Source organism: Xenopus tropicalis, chromosome 4 (assembly GCF_000004195.4).
Source record: "Xenopus tropicalis strain Nigerian chromosome 4, UCB_Xtro_10.0, whole genome shotgun sequence".
Lineage (NCBI taxonomy): Eukaryota > Metazoa > Chordata > Amphibia > Anura > Pipidae > Xenopus > Xenopus tropicalis.
The window spans coordinates 151,151,930-151,169,830 of NC_030680.2; the positions used below are offsets into that span (position 1 = coordinate 151,151,930).

Sequence of the window (17,901 nt, forward strand, 5' to 3'; positions counted from 1 at the left end):
CCCAATATCCATTCATTCCTCATTCTCACTGGGTTTATAGTTATGTGTAACTGTCACTGTGTCTGTCCCTTTCCCTTCCCTGCACTGCTGGTTCTGACTCCTGATACAACTCCCCAATACCCATTCATCCCTCATTCTCACTGGGTTTATAGTTATGTGTAACTGTCACTGTCCCTTTCCCTTCCCTGCACTGCTGGTTCTGACTCCTGATACAACTCCCCAATACCCATTCATCCCTCATTCTCACTGGGTTTATAGTTATGTGTAACTGTCACTGTCCCTTTCCCTTCCCTGCACTGCTGGTTCTGACTCCTGATACAACTCCCCAATATCCATTCATCCCTCAGTTACACATAACTATAAACCCAGTGAGAATGAGGGATGAATGGATATTGGGGAGTTGTATCAGGAGTCAGAACCAGCAGTGCAGGGAAGGGAAAGGGACAGACACAGTGACAGTTACACATAACTATAAACCCAGTGAGAATGTCACTGTGTCTGTCCCTTTCCCTTCCCTGCACTGCTGGTTCTGACTCCTGATACAACTCCCCAATATCCATTCATCCCTCATTCTCACTGGGTTTATAGTTATGTGTAACTGTCACTGTGTCTGTCCCTTTCCCTGCACTGCTGGTTCCGGCTACTGTAACAATGTAGCGGCAGTCAGTTCCCGAGACCTGTTTATCTGCTACATTGTTTCCAGAGTAGGAACCAGCAGTGCAGAGCTCACACACAGATATTCGCTATTTGTTGCTATGAGGAGGATTCCCAGTAACGATGCTCTATGCAAATTGCTCACAGCTGTATGTAAATGAGCCTATTAGTATGCAAATTAGAATAATGCTTCCGATGTGTCCGACCAACCAAAGCCCTGACTGATATCATTCCCCCCAGAACCCACCGGCCCCAGAGCTGCTCCAACTCCCCCCCATTACTCTACAACCTGCCCCCATTACTGTGATCTGTGTGAAACAGAACAAATCTTTGGCGCCCTCTTGGGATCATATTTGGTGATGCATTTGGATATTAGCAGTCACTGAGGGGTTCTGTGCCCCCCATATAAAGGCACAAGGCTGCAGGCTGAGTTATACAGGGAACTCTGAGTATCACTCATGTATTATAAGGGATACTGTACCCCCTACTGTAAATGATAAGGATATTAGCAGTCACTGAGGGGTTCTGTGCCCATATATAGGCACAAGGCTGCAGGCTGAGTTATACAGGGAACTCTGAGTATCACTCATGTATTATAAGGGATAATGTACCCCCTACTGTAAATGATAAGGATATTAGCAGTCACTGAGGGGTTCTGTGCCCCCCATATAAAGGCACAAGGCTGCAGGCTGAGTTATACAGGGAACTCTGAGTATCACTCATGTATTATAAGGGATAATGCACCCCCTACTGTAAATGATAAGGATATTAGCAGTCACTGAGGGGTTCTGTGCCCCCCATATAAAGGCACAAGGCTGCAGGCTGAGTTATACAGGGAACTCTGAGTATCACTCATGTATTATAAGGGATACTGTACCCCCTACTGTAAATGATAAGGATATTAGCAGTCACTGAGGGGTTCTGTGCCCCCCATATAAAGGCACAAGGCTGCAGGCTGAGTTATACAGGGAACTCTGAGTATCACTCATGTATTATAAGGGATAATGTACCCCCTACTGTAAATGATAAGGATATTAGCAGTCACTGAGGGGTTCTGTGCCCCCCATATAAAGGCACAAGGCTGCAGGCTGAGTTATACAGGGAACTCTGAGTATCACTCATGTATTATAAGGGATAATGTACCCCCTACTGTAAATGATAAGGATATTAGCAGTCACTGAGGGGTTCTGTGCCCCCCATATGAAGGCACAAGGCTGCAGGCTGAGTTATACAGGGAACTCTGAGGGAATCCCATACCCTGACTGCCCTTACAGTAAGGAACCCCTTCCTATGCTGATGGTGAGATCCCCTTTCCTCCCCACCCCCAATGAATCACTCATTCCCCCTCTCTTGGTAGGGAACCCCATAACCTGACTGCCCTTACAGTAAGGAACCCCTTCCTATGCTGATGGTGAGATCCCCTTTCCTCCCCACCCCCAATGTATCACTCATTCCCCCTCTCTTGGTAGGGAACCCCATAGCCTGACTGCCCTTACAGTAAGGAACCCCTTCCTATGCTGATGGTGAGATCCCCTTTCCTCCCCACCCCCAATGTATCACTCATTCCCCCTCTCTTGGTAGGGAACCCCATAACCTGACTGCCCTTACAGTAAAGAACCCCTTCCTATGCTGATGGTGAGATCTCCTTTATTCCTTCAGCCACAGTGTCTGGGGGTGACAGCAGGTAAGGGGGCGGGGCTAAACCCTAACTCCAAACAGAGCAGGTACAGGAATTGTGTTGGGGGCTGCAGAGAGGTGATGGGGGGGGGGGGGTGAAGACATTAAAGGTGCAGTGACCACCTTCCTGCTAAATATGGAAAGAGTCACTATCCCTCTAACAATATTTCCATGTTGCCTTATACTCTCCCATTCCAGCCAATCGCTTTTATTGTCACTCTATTCCTCATCCACCAATGAGCAGGGGCAGAACCCACGTAATGATGCTGTTACCTGGGCACCCAGTGACCTGCAGTTTATGCCCAGCTGGCACCCAGTGCCCCTAGACATGTGCCCAAATGCAACCGGAACCGTCCCTTTATTCTCTGTGTGAGTGTGGGGGGGGGGGAGTTATAGGGAAGCTGAGAGGTAAGTGATTGGGGGGCACTTAGGGCCACAGAAAGATCCAGACTTCTGCCACTGAGCTGCAGGGCACAGGCATTCCACAAGGTGGCGCCTTCTAAAATGCTTAAATCCCACGAGGGGCAGAGCCACTCCCACAGCGCAGCCCCAAACGGTGTCCCCTGGGCTCCTGACTTGAACCTTCTCAAAATAAAAGGTCTGAATTTATCTGACGGTGAAGAGAAATTTTACTTTCCCTTTAAATTCCCCAGGTGGGAGCATTATATAGAGAACAGGAGGCAGATGGTGCCGGTCACTCTCAGAACTGCAACCAGCGCCGACTCCCAAAATAACTCAACCATCTGCGCAGCAACAACAACATAATAACCTACCCCTGCGGCGACTACTTACCCCTCACATACACACACATGGGGCATAAACATAGAGAATAACCAGCCCAGACTCAGCACAGGCATAGGGGCCCATACACCAACTGGCACTAACCCATCAGGAGTCAGAACCAGCAGTGCAGGGAAGGGAAAGGGACAGACACAGTGACAGTTACACATAACTATAAACCCAGTGAGAATGAGGAATGAATGGGTATTGGGGAGTTGTATCAGGAGTCAGAACCAGCAGTGCAGGGAAGGGAAAGGGACAGACACAGTAACAGTTACACATAACTATAAACCCAGTGAGAATGAGGGATGAATGGATATTGGGGAGTTGTATCAGGAGTCAGAACCAGCAGTGCAGGGAAGGGAAAGGGACAGACACAGTGACAGTTACACATAACTATAAACCCAGTGAGAATGAGGAATGAATGGATATTGGGGAGTTGTATCAGGAGTCAGAACCAGCAGTGCAGGGAAGGGAAAGGGACAGACACAGTGACAGTTACACATAACTATAAACCCAGTGAGAATGAGGAATGAATGGATATTGGGGAGTTGTATCAGGAGTCAGAACCAGCAGTGCAGGGAAGGGAAAGGGACAGACAGACAGTGAGTGCTGCCCCTCTGGATACACAGGCCTTGGGGTTGGCACAGTCACTCCCCATCGCTGACTCTGCCCCAGAAATGCCCGTCAGTTCTCGTGTATAACGACCTTCTTGGCAGAATCTGCTGATTAAGGGTAAGTATTCCCCCTTCTTAAAAGTCAGGAGTCACATGACACAGGGAAGGTGCAATGTCACATCCAATCAGATCTGGTTACGGAACCAAGAGACAATGATTCCCAAACACCAGTGCTTGAGCCTTTCTGGGCTCGGTATCTTGCCCTACTGTCCCCATCTTGCCCTACTGTCTCCATCTTGCCCTACTGTCCCCATCTTGCCCTACTGTCTCCATCTTGCCCTACTGTCTCCATCTTGCCCTACTGTCTCCATCTTGCCCTACTGTCTCCATCTTGCCCTACTGTCTCCATCTTGCCCTACTGTCTCCATCTTGCCCTACTGTCTCCATCTTGCCCTACTGTCTCCATCTTGCCCTACTGTCTCCATCTTGCCCTACTGTCCCCATCTTGCCCTACTGTCCCCATCTTGCCCTACTGTCTCCATCTTGTCCCTACTGTCTCCATCTTGCCCTACTGTCTCCATCTTGCCCCTACTGTCTCCATCTTGTCCCTACTGTCTCCATCTTGCCCTACTGTCTCCATCTTGCCCTACTGTCTCCATCTTGCCCTACTGTCTCCATCTTGTCCCTACTGTCTCCATCTTGTCCCTACTGTCTCCATCTTGTCCCTACTGTCTCCATCTTGTCCCTACTGTCTCCATCTTGCCCTACTGTCTCCATCTTGCCCTACTGTCTCCATCTTGCCCTACTGTCTCCATCTTGTCCCTACTGTCCCCATCTTGCCCTACTGTCTCCATCTTGTCCCTACTGTCTCCATCTTGCCCTACTGTCTCCATCTTGCCCTACTGTCCCCATCTTGCCCTACTGTCCCCATCTTGCCCTACTGTCTCCATCTTGCCCTACTGTCTCCATCTTGCCCTACAAATACAAATATACAGAGAAGGAATGTTCTGGGCACACAATAAGCTGTACCCCCATACTGTACTGTCTAAGGGAAACACTATGGCACCCCCTACCCATATGTATAAATACAAATATACAGAGAGGGAATGTTCTGGGCACACAATAAGCTGTACCCCCATACTGTACTGTCTAAGGGAAACACTATGGCACCCCCTACCCATATGTATAAATACAAATATACAGAGAGGGAATGTTCTGGGCACACAATAAGCTGTACCCCCATACTGTACTGTCTAAGGGAAACACTATGGCACCCCCTACCCATATGTATAAATACAAATATACAGAGAGGGAATGTTCTGGGCACACAATAAGCTGTACCCCCATACTGTACTGTCTAAGGGAAACACTATGGCACCCCCTACCCATATGTATAAATACAAATATACAGAGAGGGAATGTTCTGGGCACACAATAAGCTGTACCCCATACTGTGCCAAGTAGATCAGATGGTAATGATGCCCCTGGTGCTTCCCGTATCTCTGCGGTGGGATAATGGGCCGGTGCCGCGTGTGACTCAGAGGCGGAACCATCGGTGAGCGACACAGAAAGAGAATTTCATCTCCAGTAAGTGCTGGGGGGATCGATAGACTCGGGGGGAGAATTTATTATTAATGGGTTCCTATAGATGATTCTCACTGTGCATCAATAAGAGAATAATTCTGAGGCTTCTCTCCTATTGGTCCCCGTCAGACAGTGAGTGGCCCCTTACTGTAAGTAATCTCCCCCCACACACAGTCAGATACATTCACAAAGCATGCTGGGAAATATACAAGTAGGATATTCACCTTCACTGAGCTGATTGCCCACCTAACACTGGGGCCAGAGGGGCCCTATATGCCTGTATAGAGTCTCGCGATTGGCCCACTGCAGAGTTGGGGGGGGGGGGAGTCAGGGCAGTGGGCACTACCAGGCAATAGGGGGTACTTTATTCACTATATATTATAAGGAACTCCTCGGGGGCTTATAATATCCCTATATGTTACAATAGGGGGCACTTTATTCACTATATATTATAAGGAACCCCTCAGGGGCTTATAATATCCCTATATGTTACAATAGGGGGCACTTTATTCACTATATATTATAAGGAACCCCTCAGGGGCTTATAATATCCCTATATGTTACAATAGGGGGCACTTTATTCACTATATATTATAAGGAACCCCTCGGGGGCTTATAATATCCCTATATGTTACAATAGGGGGCACTTTATTCACTATATATTATAAGGAACTCCTCGGGGACTTATAATATCCCTATATGTTACAATAGGGGGTACTTTATTCACTATATATTATAAGGAACCCCTCGGGGGCTTATAATATCCCTATATGTTACAATAGGGGGCACTTTATTCACTATATATTATAAGGAACTCCTCGGGGGCTTATAATATCCCTATATGTTACAATAGGGGGCACTTTAGTCACTATATATTATAAGGAACTCCTCGGGGGCTTATAATATCCCTATATGTTACAATAGGGGGCACTTTATTCACTATATATTATAAGGAACTCCTCGGGGGCTTATAAATATCCTTATATGTTACAATAGGGGGCACTTTAGTCACTATATATTATAAGGAACTCCTCGGGGGCTTATAATATCCCTATATGTTACAATAGGGGGTACTTTATTCACTATATATTATAAGGAACCCCTCGGGGGCTTATAATATCCCTATATGTTACAATAGGGGGTACTTTCCCAATACCCAGTCTGATTCTACCTTGACCCAGTGGTTCTGTGCTGGGGCAACTGCACATACCCATGCTGGCCAGGGGGTAGGAGAGGGGGGGCAGATAATGGCCGAGATGAGAGCCCAGAGGTGATTGGTCAGCAGACAGAGCCCAGAGGGGGAATGAGGAGCCGGATATAAAGCACTAATGGGTCTCTGGCGCCGCTCGGGCTGATGAAGCAGGTTTGTAAGTGAAATGAATGAGAGATTCCAACTGGGCCCAGAATGTTCCTATAACAGGGGGCTGTAAGGGGGGTTTATTTCCCAGCAGCCCCCCAGAGCCGCGTGTAACTGGGAAGCTGGGGGTGCCCCCCTGTACATCAGCAGGGTACAGCGGCGCCACCTATGGGCACAAGTGGGGCACAGAGACTCCCCCAGCGCCGGCGTCGCGCACCACACGTTTAATTTCATCAATTGTGCTGAAACCACAACACTGACTAATTGATCCAATTAGCTAATTCCAGAAGAGTTGACTAACGAGCGTGCGTAATTATCCAAGAGCCAAAGAGTTCTGAGATGCCAGCGAGGTACTGTGCCCGGCACTGGGGGGGGGGCTCTGGTTCCTAATTGTATCAACATTCATTTCTCTAACGAAGCTCAGTTAATAAGGGCAATGAATCTACATAATGTCCCCGCCGCCGCGGCAACCACGTGTGCTCTCACCTCGCCCTATCAGAGTGCAGCGACTGGAGTGATCCAATGGGCTCTCTGCGCTGCTCAGATCAGTGATAATGGATGGAAGGGCCTATGCCACATCCAATGCCACCTCTATGGGGATTCTGAGTATTATCTGCAACCCCCAAGCAGCATGTTGTACAGGAGATGGGATTCTGAGTATTATCTGCAACCCCCAAGCAGCATGTTGTACAGGAGATGAGATTCTGAGTATTATCTGCAACCCCCAAGCAGCATTTTGTACAGGAGATGGGGTGCCAATGGGCAGCTCACCTATTGGGAAGGTTAGAACAATCCATGGGCAAGGACAGTCTGTGCCACACTGCTGCGCTCTCCCAATGGGGCTCCGTAGGCTACAGTAGGATCTGGGCATTGGCCAATGAGCCACAAGATTACATAGGCCCGACCTGGCCCAGCCTATGGGCACATTTACTCACAGCAACCAAATATGAGAGTTGCCCGGGCACAGTGCCACCGCTGCTACTCCCCACGCTGAGCCGTTACTCAGGAGTCGGCCAGAGATGCGGTGCCCACTGCCTCAGCACTGCCCCGTGATGTGATGGCGCTGCCCCGTGATGTGATGGCGCTGCCCCGTGATGTGATGGCGCTGCCCCGTGATGTGATGGCGCTGCCCCGTGATGTGATGGCGCTGCCCCGTGATGTGATGGCGCTGCCCCGTGATGTGATGGCGCTGCCCCGTGATGTGATGGCACTGCCCTGTGATGTGCCGGCGCTGCCCCGTGATGTGATGGCACTGCCCCGTGATGTGCCGGCGCTGGCCCCGTGATGTGATGGCTGCCCTGATGGATGCGCTGCCCCGTGATGTGATGGCGCTGCCCCGTGATGTGATTGGCGCTGCCCCGTGAATGTGATGGCGCTGCCCCGTGATGTGATGGCGCTGCCCCGTGATGTGATGGGCTGCCTGTGATGTCATGGCGCTGCACCGTGATGTGATGGCGCTGCCCCGTGATGGCGCTGCCCTGTGATGTGATGGCGCTGCCCTGTGATGGCGCTGCCCTGTGATGTGATGGCGCTGCCCCGTGATGTTGATGGCGCTGCCCTGTGATGTGATGGCGCTGCCCTGTGATGTGATGGCGCTGCCCCCGTGATGTCATGGCGCTGCACCGTGATGGCGCTGCCCTGTGATGTGATGGCGCTGCCCCGTGATGTGATGGCGCTGCCCTGTGATGTGATGGCGCTGCCCCGTGATGTGATGGCGCTGCCCCGTGATGTGATGGCGCTGCCCCGTGATGTGATGGCGCTGCCCCGTGATGTGATGGCGCTGCCCCGTGATGTGATGGCGCTGCCCTGTGATGTCATGGCGCTGCACCGTGATGTGATGGCGCTGCCCCGTGATGGCGCTGCCCTGTGATGTGATGGCGCTGCCCTGTGATGGCGCTGCCCTGTGATGTGATGGCGCTGCCCCGTGATGTGATGGCGCTGCCCTGTGATGTGATGGCGCTGCCCTGTGATGTGATGGCGCTGCCCCGTGATGTGATGGCGCTGCCCCGTGATGTGATGGCGCTGCCCCGTGATGTGATGGCGCTGCCCCGTGATGTGATGGCGCTGCCCCGTGATGTGATGGCGCTGCCCTGTGATGTCATGGCGCTGCACCGTGATGTGATGGCGCTGCCCCGTGATGGCGCTGCCCTGTGATGTGATGGCGCTGCCCTGTGATGGCGCTGCCCTGTGATGTGATGGCGCTGCCCCGTGATGTGATGGCGCTGCCCTGTGATGTGATGGCGCTGCCCTGTGATGTGATGGCGCTGCCCCGTGATGTGATGGCGCTGCCCCGTGATGTGATGGCGCTGCCCCGTGATGTGATGGCGCTGCCCCGTGATGTGATGGCGCTGCCCCGTGATGTGATGGTGCTGCCATACTGAGGGACATTATCAGCTGCTCATGGTGCCAAGGGAAAGGCTTCATAATAGATAGATAGCAACGGCACTCAAGAGCTTAATACGGGACTATGCCCTTCAAATATTTAATTTTTTTTCCGCAATAAAATATTTGAAGGGCATAGTCCCGTATTAAGCTCTTGAGTGCCGTTGCTATCTGTCTATTTGGAAGTTGTGGGGAGGGTGCCGATCCCTCTGAGCACTGTGCACCGAGCGGTGAGTGGATTTTGGAGAGCGGGGGGAGTGCGGGTGAGGGTTCAGTTTGCATGCCAAGGGAAAGGCTGGCACTGTGCCCCGGGGAGAATTAACAGCAGAATTCTCTAACCCAGCGAGGCCTCTCTGTCTCTCAGGTATCAGGATTCCTCCTCATTTCCTTCCACAGGTTTCTCCCCATAAAATATAGAAATTCCCTTTTTCTTTATCAGGTAACTCCCTGCGCCCCCACCCATAGGTGCCTGTGGTTCCGGTATTTGTTTTGAAATGCAAACGGGGGGGGGGGAGGGGGCATTGGGCATCATCTCCTAAACTGCAGTAACCCCAGCCCCCCGAATATCTGACTCACACAGAGACCGGCTGCTTCCAGAACGTTCCCTGGAACATTCCCATTATTCTGTTATTCCCAGACTCATAGTATCGCCCTTAATATTGTACTCCGTCTTGCCCTAAATACCCTAGGTTGGGCAAGATAGAGGCAGTAGGGCAAGATGGAGACAGTAGGGCAAGATGGAGACAGTAGGACAAGATGAAGACAGTAGGGCAAGATGGAGACAGTAGGGCAAGATGGAGACAGTAGGGCAAGATGGAGACAGTAGGGCAAGATGGAGACAGTAGGGCAAGATGGGGACAGTAGGGCAAGATGGGGACAGTAGGGCAAGATGGAGACAGTAGGGCAAGATGGGGACAGTAGGGCAAGATGGGGACAGTAGGGCAAGATGGAGACAGTAGGACAAGATGGAGACAGATGTTGCCCCCAGTAGCAGAGATTTATCTTCGGGGAACTAATTTCCCAGTGTGCTATTAAAGGAGAAGGAAAGGCTAATAAAGAGTTAATCCCAAGATGCAGGCATACCTTCAGTTCTCTCAATAGTGCCCTTACGTCTCCCCATATTTCTCCCGTTCAGATGATCAGAAGCCAAACAGGAAGAAAAGACGCTGAGCTGTGTAAAGAAAGTTCCCATAATGCCTCACTCCTGCACAGACACTCAGACCAAGTGAACATGCTCAGTTAGTAAGACTATGGGGGGAGTCACAGAGGGGAGGGAGCCCCTTTTTTTGGAGTAAAAGTGGTGGGAAAACACTTTCTCCAGATTCACAAACAGAAATCCGCCTAAATTCCGACTCAACCGCCACTTTTCCGTTTTTGGTGAAAGAAAGACAGTTTACAGACACTTTTGTGAATTTGTCGTTTAAACGACATTTATACAACGTTTTAACGACATTTTTTCCCGACATTTTCAAAATGGAGTAAAGCTCAGTGTAACTGTCAGACCAATTCTAAACTCTTTTGTTTTGTTTCACCCAGTCTCCAGTTCACACCTCTGGGGGGGGGGCCCATAGGGGGGTCAGTAACAGGTAACGGGGGTTAGCAGCCTCATTGTTAGGGGGCAAGTCTCTGTCTCACCCTGGAACAATAGGGGCAAAAAGCCTCACTAACATTATATAAACACGTAAATCACTGATTAAACACAAAGTTGAATTGATATCTTGTATATAAAACCTTTTCCCCTCACAGTCGCATTGTTATGGGAGATTTAGCTGATCTAGCAGGGGCAGAACTACAGAGCTGCCCGACAGCATTGCCCCCCCACCCATTCCCAGCCCCCATCAGCAAACAGCACCTACACACTGGCACCCACACTGGGATATTGGGGTACAGGGTTGGACTGGCCCAACAGGGCAAGTTGGTGGGGGGGCCGGATTGCTGGTGCCCAGTAATGAGGAGTCAGCTTCCTGCTGATTGGCTCAGATCCACATTCCTAAGGGGGGGGGGGTGAGTTCTTAGCATTCTTGAGGGAGGGGGGAGAGAGCAGTAAGCTGAGTGTCTCTGGAACAGGAAAACAGACACAAGAAATCTTTTGACAGAGGACTCAGTGCAGCGTTTCTGTGAGTGCTTATGGCTGTATGTTCATAGACCTTTCTGATAAAGTTACTGAGTTTTTACCTTTACTTCCCCTTTAAACTAAGGAAGGTGGGGCTCATTCACACTAGATGTGTGGGACTCAGAATTTGTCCAATGAAGACTTAAGTCTGAGAGCAAATGAGGGGGGGTGGGGGTTCCATAAAGGGACAGAGGTTCAGGGAGATTAACCATATAGGTACTGGGCTGCTGCAACCCTCGCCGTGTGCGCCAGTCCTGTACTATATACTATATACTATTATAGTTGTTATAGTACAAGGAAATAATGATTTGACCCCTCACTGATTTTGTAAGTTTGTCCAATGACAAAGAAATGAAAAGTCTCAGAACAGTATCATTTCAATGGTAGGTGTAACAGTGGCAGATAGCACATCAAAAGGAAAATGGAAAAAAGAACTTGAAATAAAAGATAGCAACTGATTTGCATTTCATTGAGTGAAATAAGTTTTTGAACCCTCTAACAAAAAAAGACTTAATACTTAGTGGAAAAACCCTTGTTTGCAAGCACAGAGGCCAAACGTTTCTTGTAATTGATGAGCAAGTTTGCGCCCATTTTAGGAGGAATGTTGGTCCCACTCCTCTTTGCAGATCATCTCTAAATCCCTAAGGTTTCTGTCTCTGTGCAACTCTGAGCTTGAGCTCCCTCCATAGGTTTTCTATTGGATTAAGGTCCGGAGACTGACTAGGCCACTCCATGACCTTAATGTGCTTCTTCTTGAGCCACTCCTTTGTTGCCTTTGCTGTATGTTTTGGGTCATTGTCGTGCTGGAACACCCATCCACCACCCATTTTCAGTTTCCTGGCAGAGGGAAGGAGGTTGTCGTTCAGGATTTCACGATACATGGCTCCGTCCATTTTCCCGTTAATGCGAATAAGTTGTCCTGTGCCCTTAGCAGAAAAACACCCCCAAAGCAAAATGTTTCCACCCCCATGCTTGACGGTGGGGAAGGTGTTTTGGGGGTCATAGGCAGCATTTTTCTTCCTCCAAACACAGCGAGTTGAGTTAATGCCAAAGAGCTCTATTTTGGTCTCATCAGCCCACAGCACCTTCTCCCAGTCACTCACAGAATCATTCAGGTGTTCATTGGCAAACTTCAGGCCTGCACATGTGCCTTCTTGAGCAGGGGGACCTTGCGAGCCCTGCAGGATTTTAATCCATTGCGGTGTAATGTGTTTCCAATGGTTTTCTTGGTGACTGTGGTCCCTGCTAATTTGAGGTCAGTAACTAACTCCTCCCGTGTAGTTCTAGGATGCTTTTTCACCTTTCTCAGAATCATTGACACCCCACGAGGTGAGATCTTGCGTGGAGCCCCAGAGCGAGGTCGATTGATGGTCATTTTGTGCTCCTTCCATTTTCCAACAATCGCACCAACAGTTGTCACCTTCTCTCCCAGCTTCTTGCTAATGGTTTTGTAGCCCATTCCAGCCTTGTGCAGGTCTACAATTTTGTCTCTGACATCCTTGGGCAGCTCTTTGGTCTTTCCCATGTTGGAGAGTTTGGAGTCTGCTTGATTGATTGATTCTGTGGACAGGTGTCGTTTATACAGGTGACTAGTTAAGACAGGTGTCCTTAATGAGGTTGACTAATTGAGTAGAAGTGTCTAACCACTCTGTGGGAGCCAGAACTCTTAATGGTTGGTAGGGGTTCAAAAACTTATTTCACTCAATGAAATGCAAATCAGTTGCTATCTTTTATTTCAAGTTCTTTTTTCCATTTTCCTTTTGATGTGCTATCTGCCACTGTTACACCTACCATTGAAATGATACTGTTCTGAGACTTTTCATTTCTTTGTCATTGGACAAACTTACAAAATCAGTGAGGGGTCAAATCATTATTTCCTCCACTGTATATATTTTATTGTTATTATATATATCCAGGTAAATACATTAACTGCGCTGCCTGCTCCTTCCTGTGCATGCAGAAGCCCTTTTGCCATAAAGCAAGGTAGAATTGCTGTTCACTGAGAGGAAAGGGGCACTACACCTGCTTGTCTGTGTGGGGGGGGGGGGGGGCTGTTTGGATCAGTACAGAGTAGAATTCAGGGGGAGGGGTATTATTTCAGCACCACAGACAGCGGCAGTCAGAGTTGTGCAGTGAGAGCTGTCTGTGTCCCTGGTACTGAGCTGTCTCTCCTCACTGTCTCTCCTTACATGTGGGAGTGGCCAGTTTGTCCAAATAGCCCCCCAGCACTGAGTCAGAACCAGCAGTGCAGAGAAGGGAAAGGGACAGACACAGTGACAGTTACACATAACTATAAACCCAGTGAGAATGAGGAATGAATGGGTATTGGGGAGTTGTATCAGGAGTCAGAACCAGCAGTGCAGGGAAGGGAAAGGGACAGACACAGTGACAGTTACACATAACTATAAACCCAGTGAGAATGAGGAATGAATGGGTATTGGGGAGTTGTATCAGGAGTCAGAACCAGCAGTGCAGGGAAGGGAAAGGGAAAGGGACAGACACAGTGACAGTTACACATAACTATAAACCCAGTGAGAATGAGGAATGAATGGATATTGGGGAGTTGTATCAGGAGTCAGAACCAGCAGTGCAGGGAAGGGACAGACACAGTGACAGTTACACATAACTATAAACCCAGTGAGAATGAGGAATGAATGGATATTGGGGAGTTGTATCAGGAGTCAGAACCAGCAGTGCAGGGAAGGGACAGACACAGTGACAGTTACACATAACTATAAACCCAGTGAGAATGAGGAATGAATGGGTATTGGGGAGTTGTATCAGGAGTCAGAACCAGCAGTGCAGGGAAGGGAAAGGGACAGACACAGTGACAGTTACACATAACTATAAACCCAGTGAGAATGAGGAATGAATGGGTATTGGGGAGTTGTATCAGGAGTCAGAACCAGCAGTGCAGGGAAGGGAAAGGGACAGACACAGTGACAGTTACACATAACTATAAACCCAGTGAGAATGCGCTTTGGGGTTAGTTTCCCTTTACAGCTGAGGTGGGAGCCCAACTCCCAGCCAATACAGTAGGAGTAGCTGCTTTACTGCAGTGCTGCACAGTGAGAGCTCCAGGTATCGGTGCAGTAAGGATGGGAGGTGCTGGGGAATCTGCCAGTAGATGTAGTGGAACTATATATCTCAGCAGGGGGCAGTGAGGGTCCCATTAGGTATAATGAGCTGGAAGGTTGTTGGAAACTCCATTACTGGGGGATCTGCGCGTATTACCCATAATCCTCAGCGCTCCTACACCCAAACAGCCCATTAACCTCTCTCATTGACCTACAACTCCCGTTACCCCTTAACCCCCAAACACCAACAGTCAGACTGTTCCGCACATAAGTCTGTGTTGTCCCTGAGCTGAATGAGCCTGCGGGGCCTGTAACTCTGTGTGTAACGGGTCTGTTTTATCAGTGATTATCCATTCAACTTACTGATACCCCCTTGCCTTACTATACACACCGTCCCCCAGTTACAGCCCCATCCCATGGTACCCCCTTGCCTTACTATACACACTGTCCCCCAGTTACAGCCCCATCCCATGGTACCCCCTTGCCTTACTATACACACTGTCCCCAGTTAAGCCCCATCCCATGGTACCACCTTGCCTTACATACACACTGTCCCCAGTTACAGCCCCATCCATGGTACCCCCCTTGCCTTACTATACACACTGTCCCCCCAGTTTACAGCCCATCCCATGGTACTCCCTTGCCTTACTATACACACCGTCCCAGTTACAGCCCATCCCATGGTACCCCCTTGCCTTACTATACACACCGTCCCCAGTTAACAGCCCTATCCCGTGGTACCACCTTGCCTTAACTATACACACTGTCCCCAGTGTACAGCCCCATCCCATGGTACCCCCCCTTGCCTTACTATACACACCATCCCCCAGTTACAGCCCCATCCTATGGTACCCCCTTGCCTTACTATACACACTGGTCCCCCAGTTACAGCCCATCCATGGTACCGCCTTGCCTTACTATACACACTGTCCCCCAGTTACAGCCCCATCCCCATGGTACCCCTTGCCTTAACTATATCCACCGTCCCCCAGTTACAGCCCCATCCCATGTACCCCCTTGCCTTTACTATACACACCGTCCCCCAGTTTACAGCCCATCCAATGGTATCACCTTGCCTTACTATACCACTGTCCCCCAGTTACAGCCCCTCCATGGTACCCCCTTGCCTTACTATACACACTGTCCCCCAGTTACAGCCCCATCCCATGGTACCCCCCTTGCCTTACTATACACACTGTCCCCCAGTTAACAGCCCCATCCCATGGTACCCCCTTGCCTTACTATACACACTGTCCGCCCAGTTTACAGCCCCATTCCCATGGTACCCCCCTTGCCTTACTATACACAACTGTCCCCCCAGTTACAGCCCCATCCCATGGTACCACCTTGCCTTACTATACACACTGTCCCCCAGTTACAGCCCCATCCCATGGTACCCCCTTGCCTTACTATACACACTGTCCCCCAGTTACAGCCCCATCCCATGGTACCCCCTTGCCTTACTATACACACCGTCCCCCAGTTACAGCCCCATCCCATGGTACCCCCCTTGCCTTACTATACACACTGTCCCCGCAGTTACAGCCCCATCCCATGGTAACCCCCTTGCCTTACTATACACACCGTCCCCCAGTTACAGCCCCATCCCATGGTACCCCCTTGCCTTACTATACACACAGATAATAAATAATTGCCCCTGAATGGAGTACATTAGAATCATTAAACACACAGGGAGTAATTAATTGCCCCGGTTGGTGGCTATGAATAACAGCATACACACTGAGTGATTTATTGCCCCTGGGATGCACCATTATACACATAGGGGGGTCGGTACGTACCAGTCGGTGTGCGGTTCCCCAATGACCAGCAGGTTCCGAACCTTCCCCGATGCCCCGGTAGGGGGGTCCCCCAGCCCGGCTTGGGCCGCACTCTGTCGCACCGCGGTGGTGATGGAGCTGAAGAAGCCGGAGGGTTGGGAGACGCTGTGCCCGGCGGGTTGGGGAGGGGGTTCGGGGCGCCCCAAATCTGACAAATACCCGCTGGGCAGGGAGCCCAGGAACCCGCTGTCCGACAGCCGCCGCTTCAGGAACTGCATCTCTGGGGCCGGGGGGCTGGGGGGCCGCCTGTGCGGGGAGAGGGGGGATCCGCCCGGCTGTTCCCCAAGGTGCTGCGGGGCTTCCCGACAGGCCGGTTCGGCTTCCCGGGGTCCGGGGGTTCCGTTACGGGATCAGCCCGAATGCACCGCGGCCCAATGGGGTGAGGGGCCCTAGCAGTGCGGCTCCAGTCCCGGTACCGGGCGGTACTGATACCGCTGCACTGAGGGTCCTTCCCGGGGAGACACCGACCCGCTTCCCTCCCTGAGCCGCCGCTTCTCCCGATGTGACTGAGGCTTCTCCTATGGCTGCTCCCCCGGGGGCTCATCTGCTCCTACCCCCCCCTCTCTGTGCTCTGCCCCTTTATACCCTGCCCCGCCCTGCCCCACCATCCCCCCTCATACCTGCCCCAAATATCTGCCCCCACCATCCCCCTCATACCTGCCCCAATTATCTGCCCCCACCATCCCCCCTCATACCTGCCCCAATTATCTGCCCCCACCATCCCCCTCATACCTGCCCCAATTATCTGCCCCACCATCCCCCCTCATACCTGCCCCAATTATCTGCCCCCACCATCCCCCCCTCATACCTGCCCCAATTATCTGCCCCCACCATTCCCCCCTCATACCTACCCCAATTATCTGCCCCCACCATCCCCCCTCATACCTGCCCAATTATCTGCCCCCCCATCCCTCATACCTACCCAATTATCTGCCCCCCATCCCCTCCTCATACCTGCCCAATATCTGCCCACCATCCCCTCCTCATACCTACCCCAATTATCTGCCCCCACCATCCCTCCTCATACCTACCCCAATTATCTGCCCCCACCATCCCCTCCTCATACCTGCCCCAATTATCTGCCCCCACCATCCCCCCTCATACCTGCCCCAATTATCTGCCCCCACCATCCCCCCCTCATACCTGCCCCAATTATCTGCCCCCACCATCCCCCCTCATACCTGCCCCAATTATCTGCCCCCACCATTGAGACAGTAGGGCAAGATGGGGACAGTAGGGCAAGATGGGGACAGCAGGGCAAGATGGAAACAGTAGGGCAAGATTGAGACAGTAGGGCAAGATGGAGACAGTAGGACAAGATGGAGACAGTAGGGCAAGATGGAGACAGTAGGGCAAGATGGGGAGAGTAGGGCAAGATGGAGGCAGTTGGACAAGATGGAGACAGTAGGGCAAGATGGAGACAGTAGGGCAAGATGGGGACAGTAGGGCAAGATGGAGGCAGTAGGACAAGATGGAGACAGTAGGGCAAGATGGGGACAGGAGGGCAAGATGGAGACAGGAGGGCAAGATGGGGACAGTAGGGCAAGATGGAGACAGTAGGGCAAGATGGAGACAGTAGGACAAGATGGAGACAGTAAGGCAAGATGGGGACAGTAGGGCGAGATGGAGACAGTAGGGCGAGATGGGGACAGTAGGGCAAGATGGAGACAGTAGGGCGAGATGGAGACAGTAGGGCGAGATGGGGACAGTAGGGCGAGATGGGGACAGTAGGGCGAGATGGAGACAGTAGGGCAAGATGGAGACAGTAGGGCAAGATGGAGACAGTAAGGCAAGATGGAGACAGTAGGGCAAGATGGAGACA

At 51.0% G+C, this 17,901-nt stretch overlaps 1 protein-coding gene across 1 annotated transcript in view; it reads right to left on the reverse strand.

Moving 5' to 3' along the window:
- Positions 1-16,649, reverse strand: part of syn2 (synapsin II) — a 72,862-nt gene extending 56,213 nt beyond the window's left edge. The window contains exon 1 of the mRNA XM_031901270.1: positions 16,041-16,649. Coding sequence (XP_031757130.1) covers positions 16,041-16,297 — 257 coding nt within the window. The 5' untranslated portion in view covers positions 16,298-16,649. The remainder of the gene's footprint in view (positions 1-16,040) is intronic.
- Between the last annotated feature and the right edge of the window lie 1,252 nt (positions 16,650-17,901).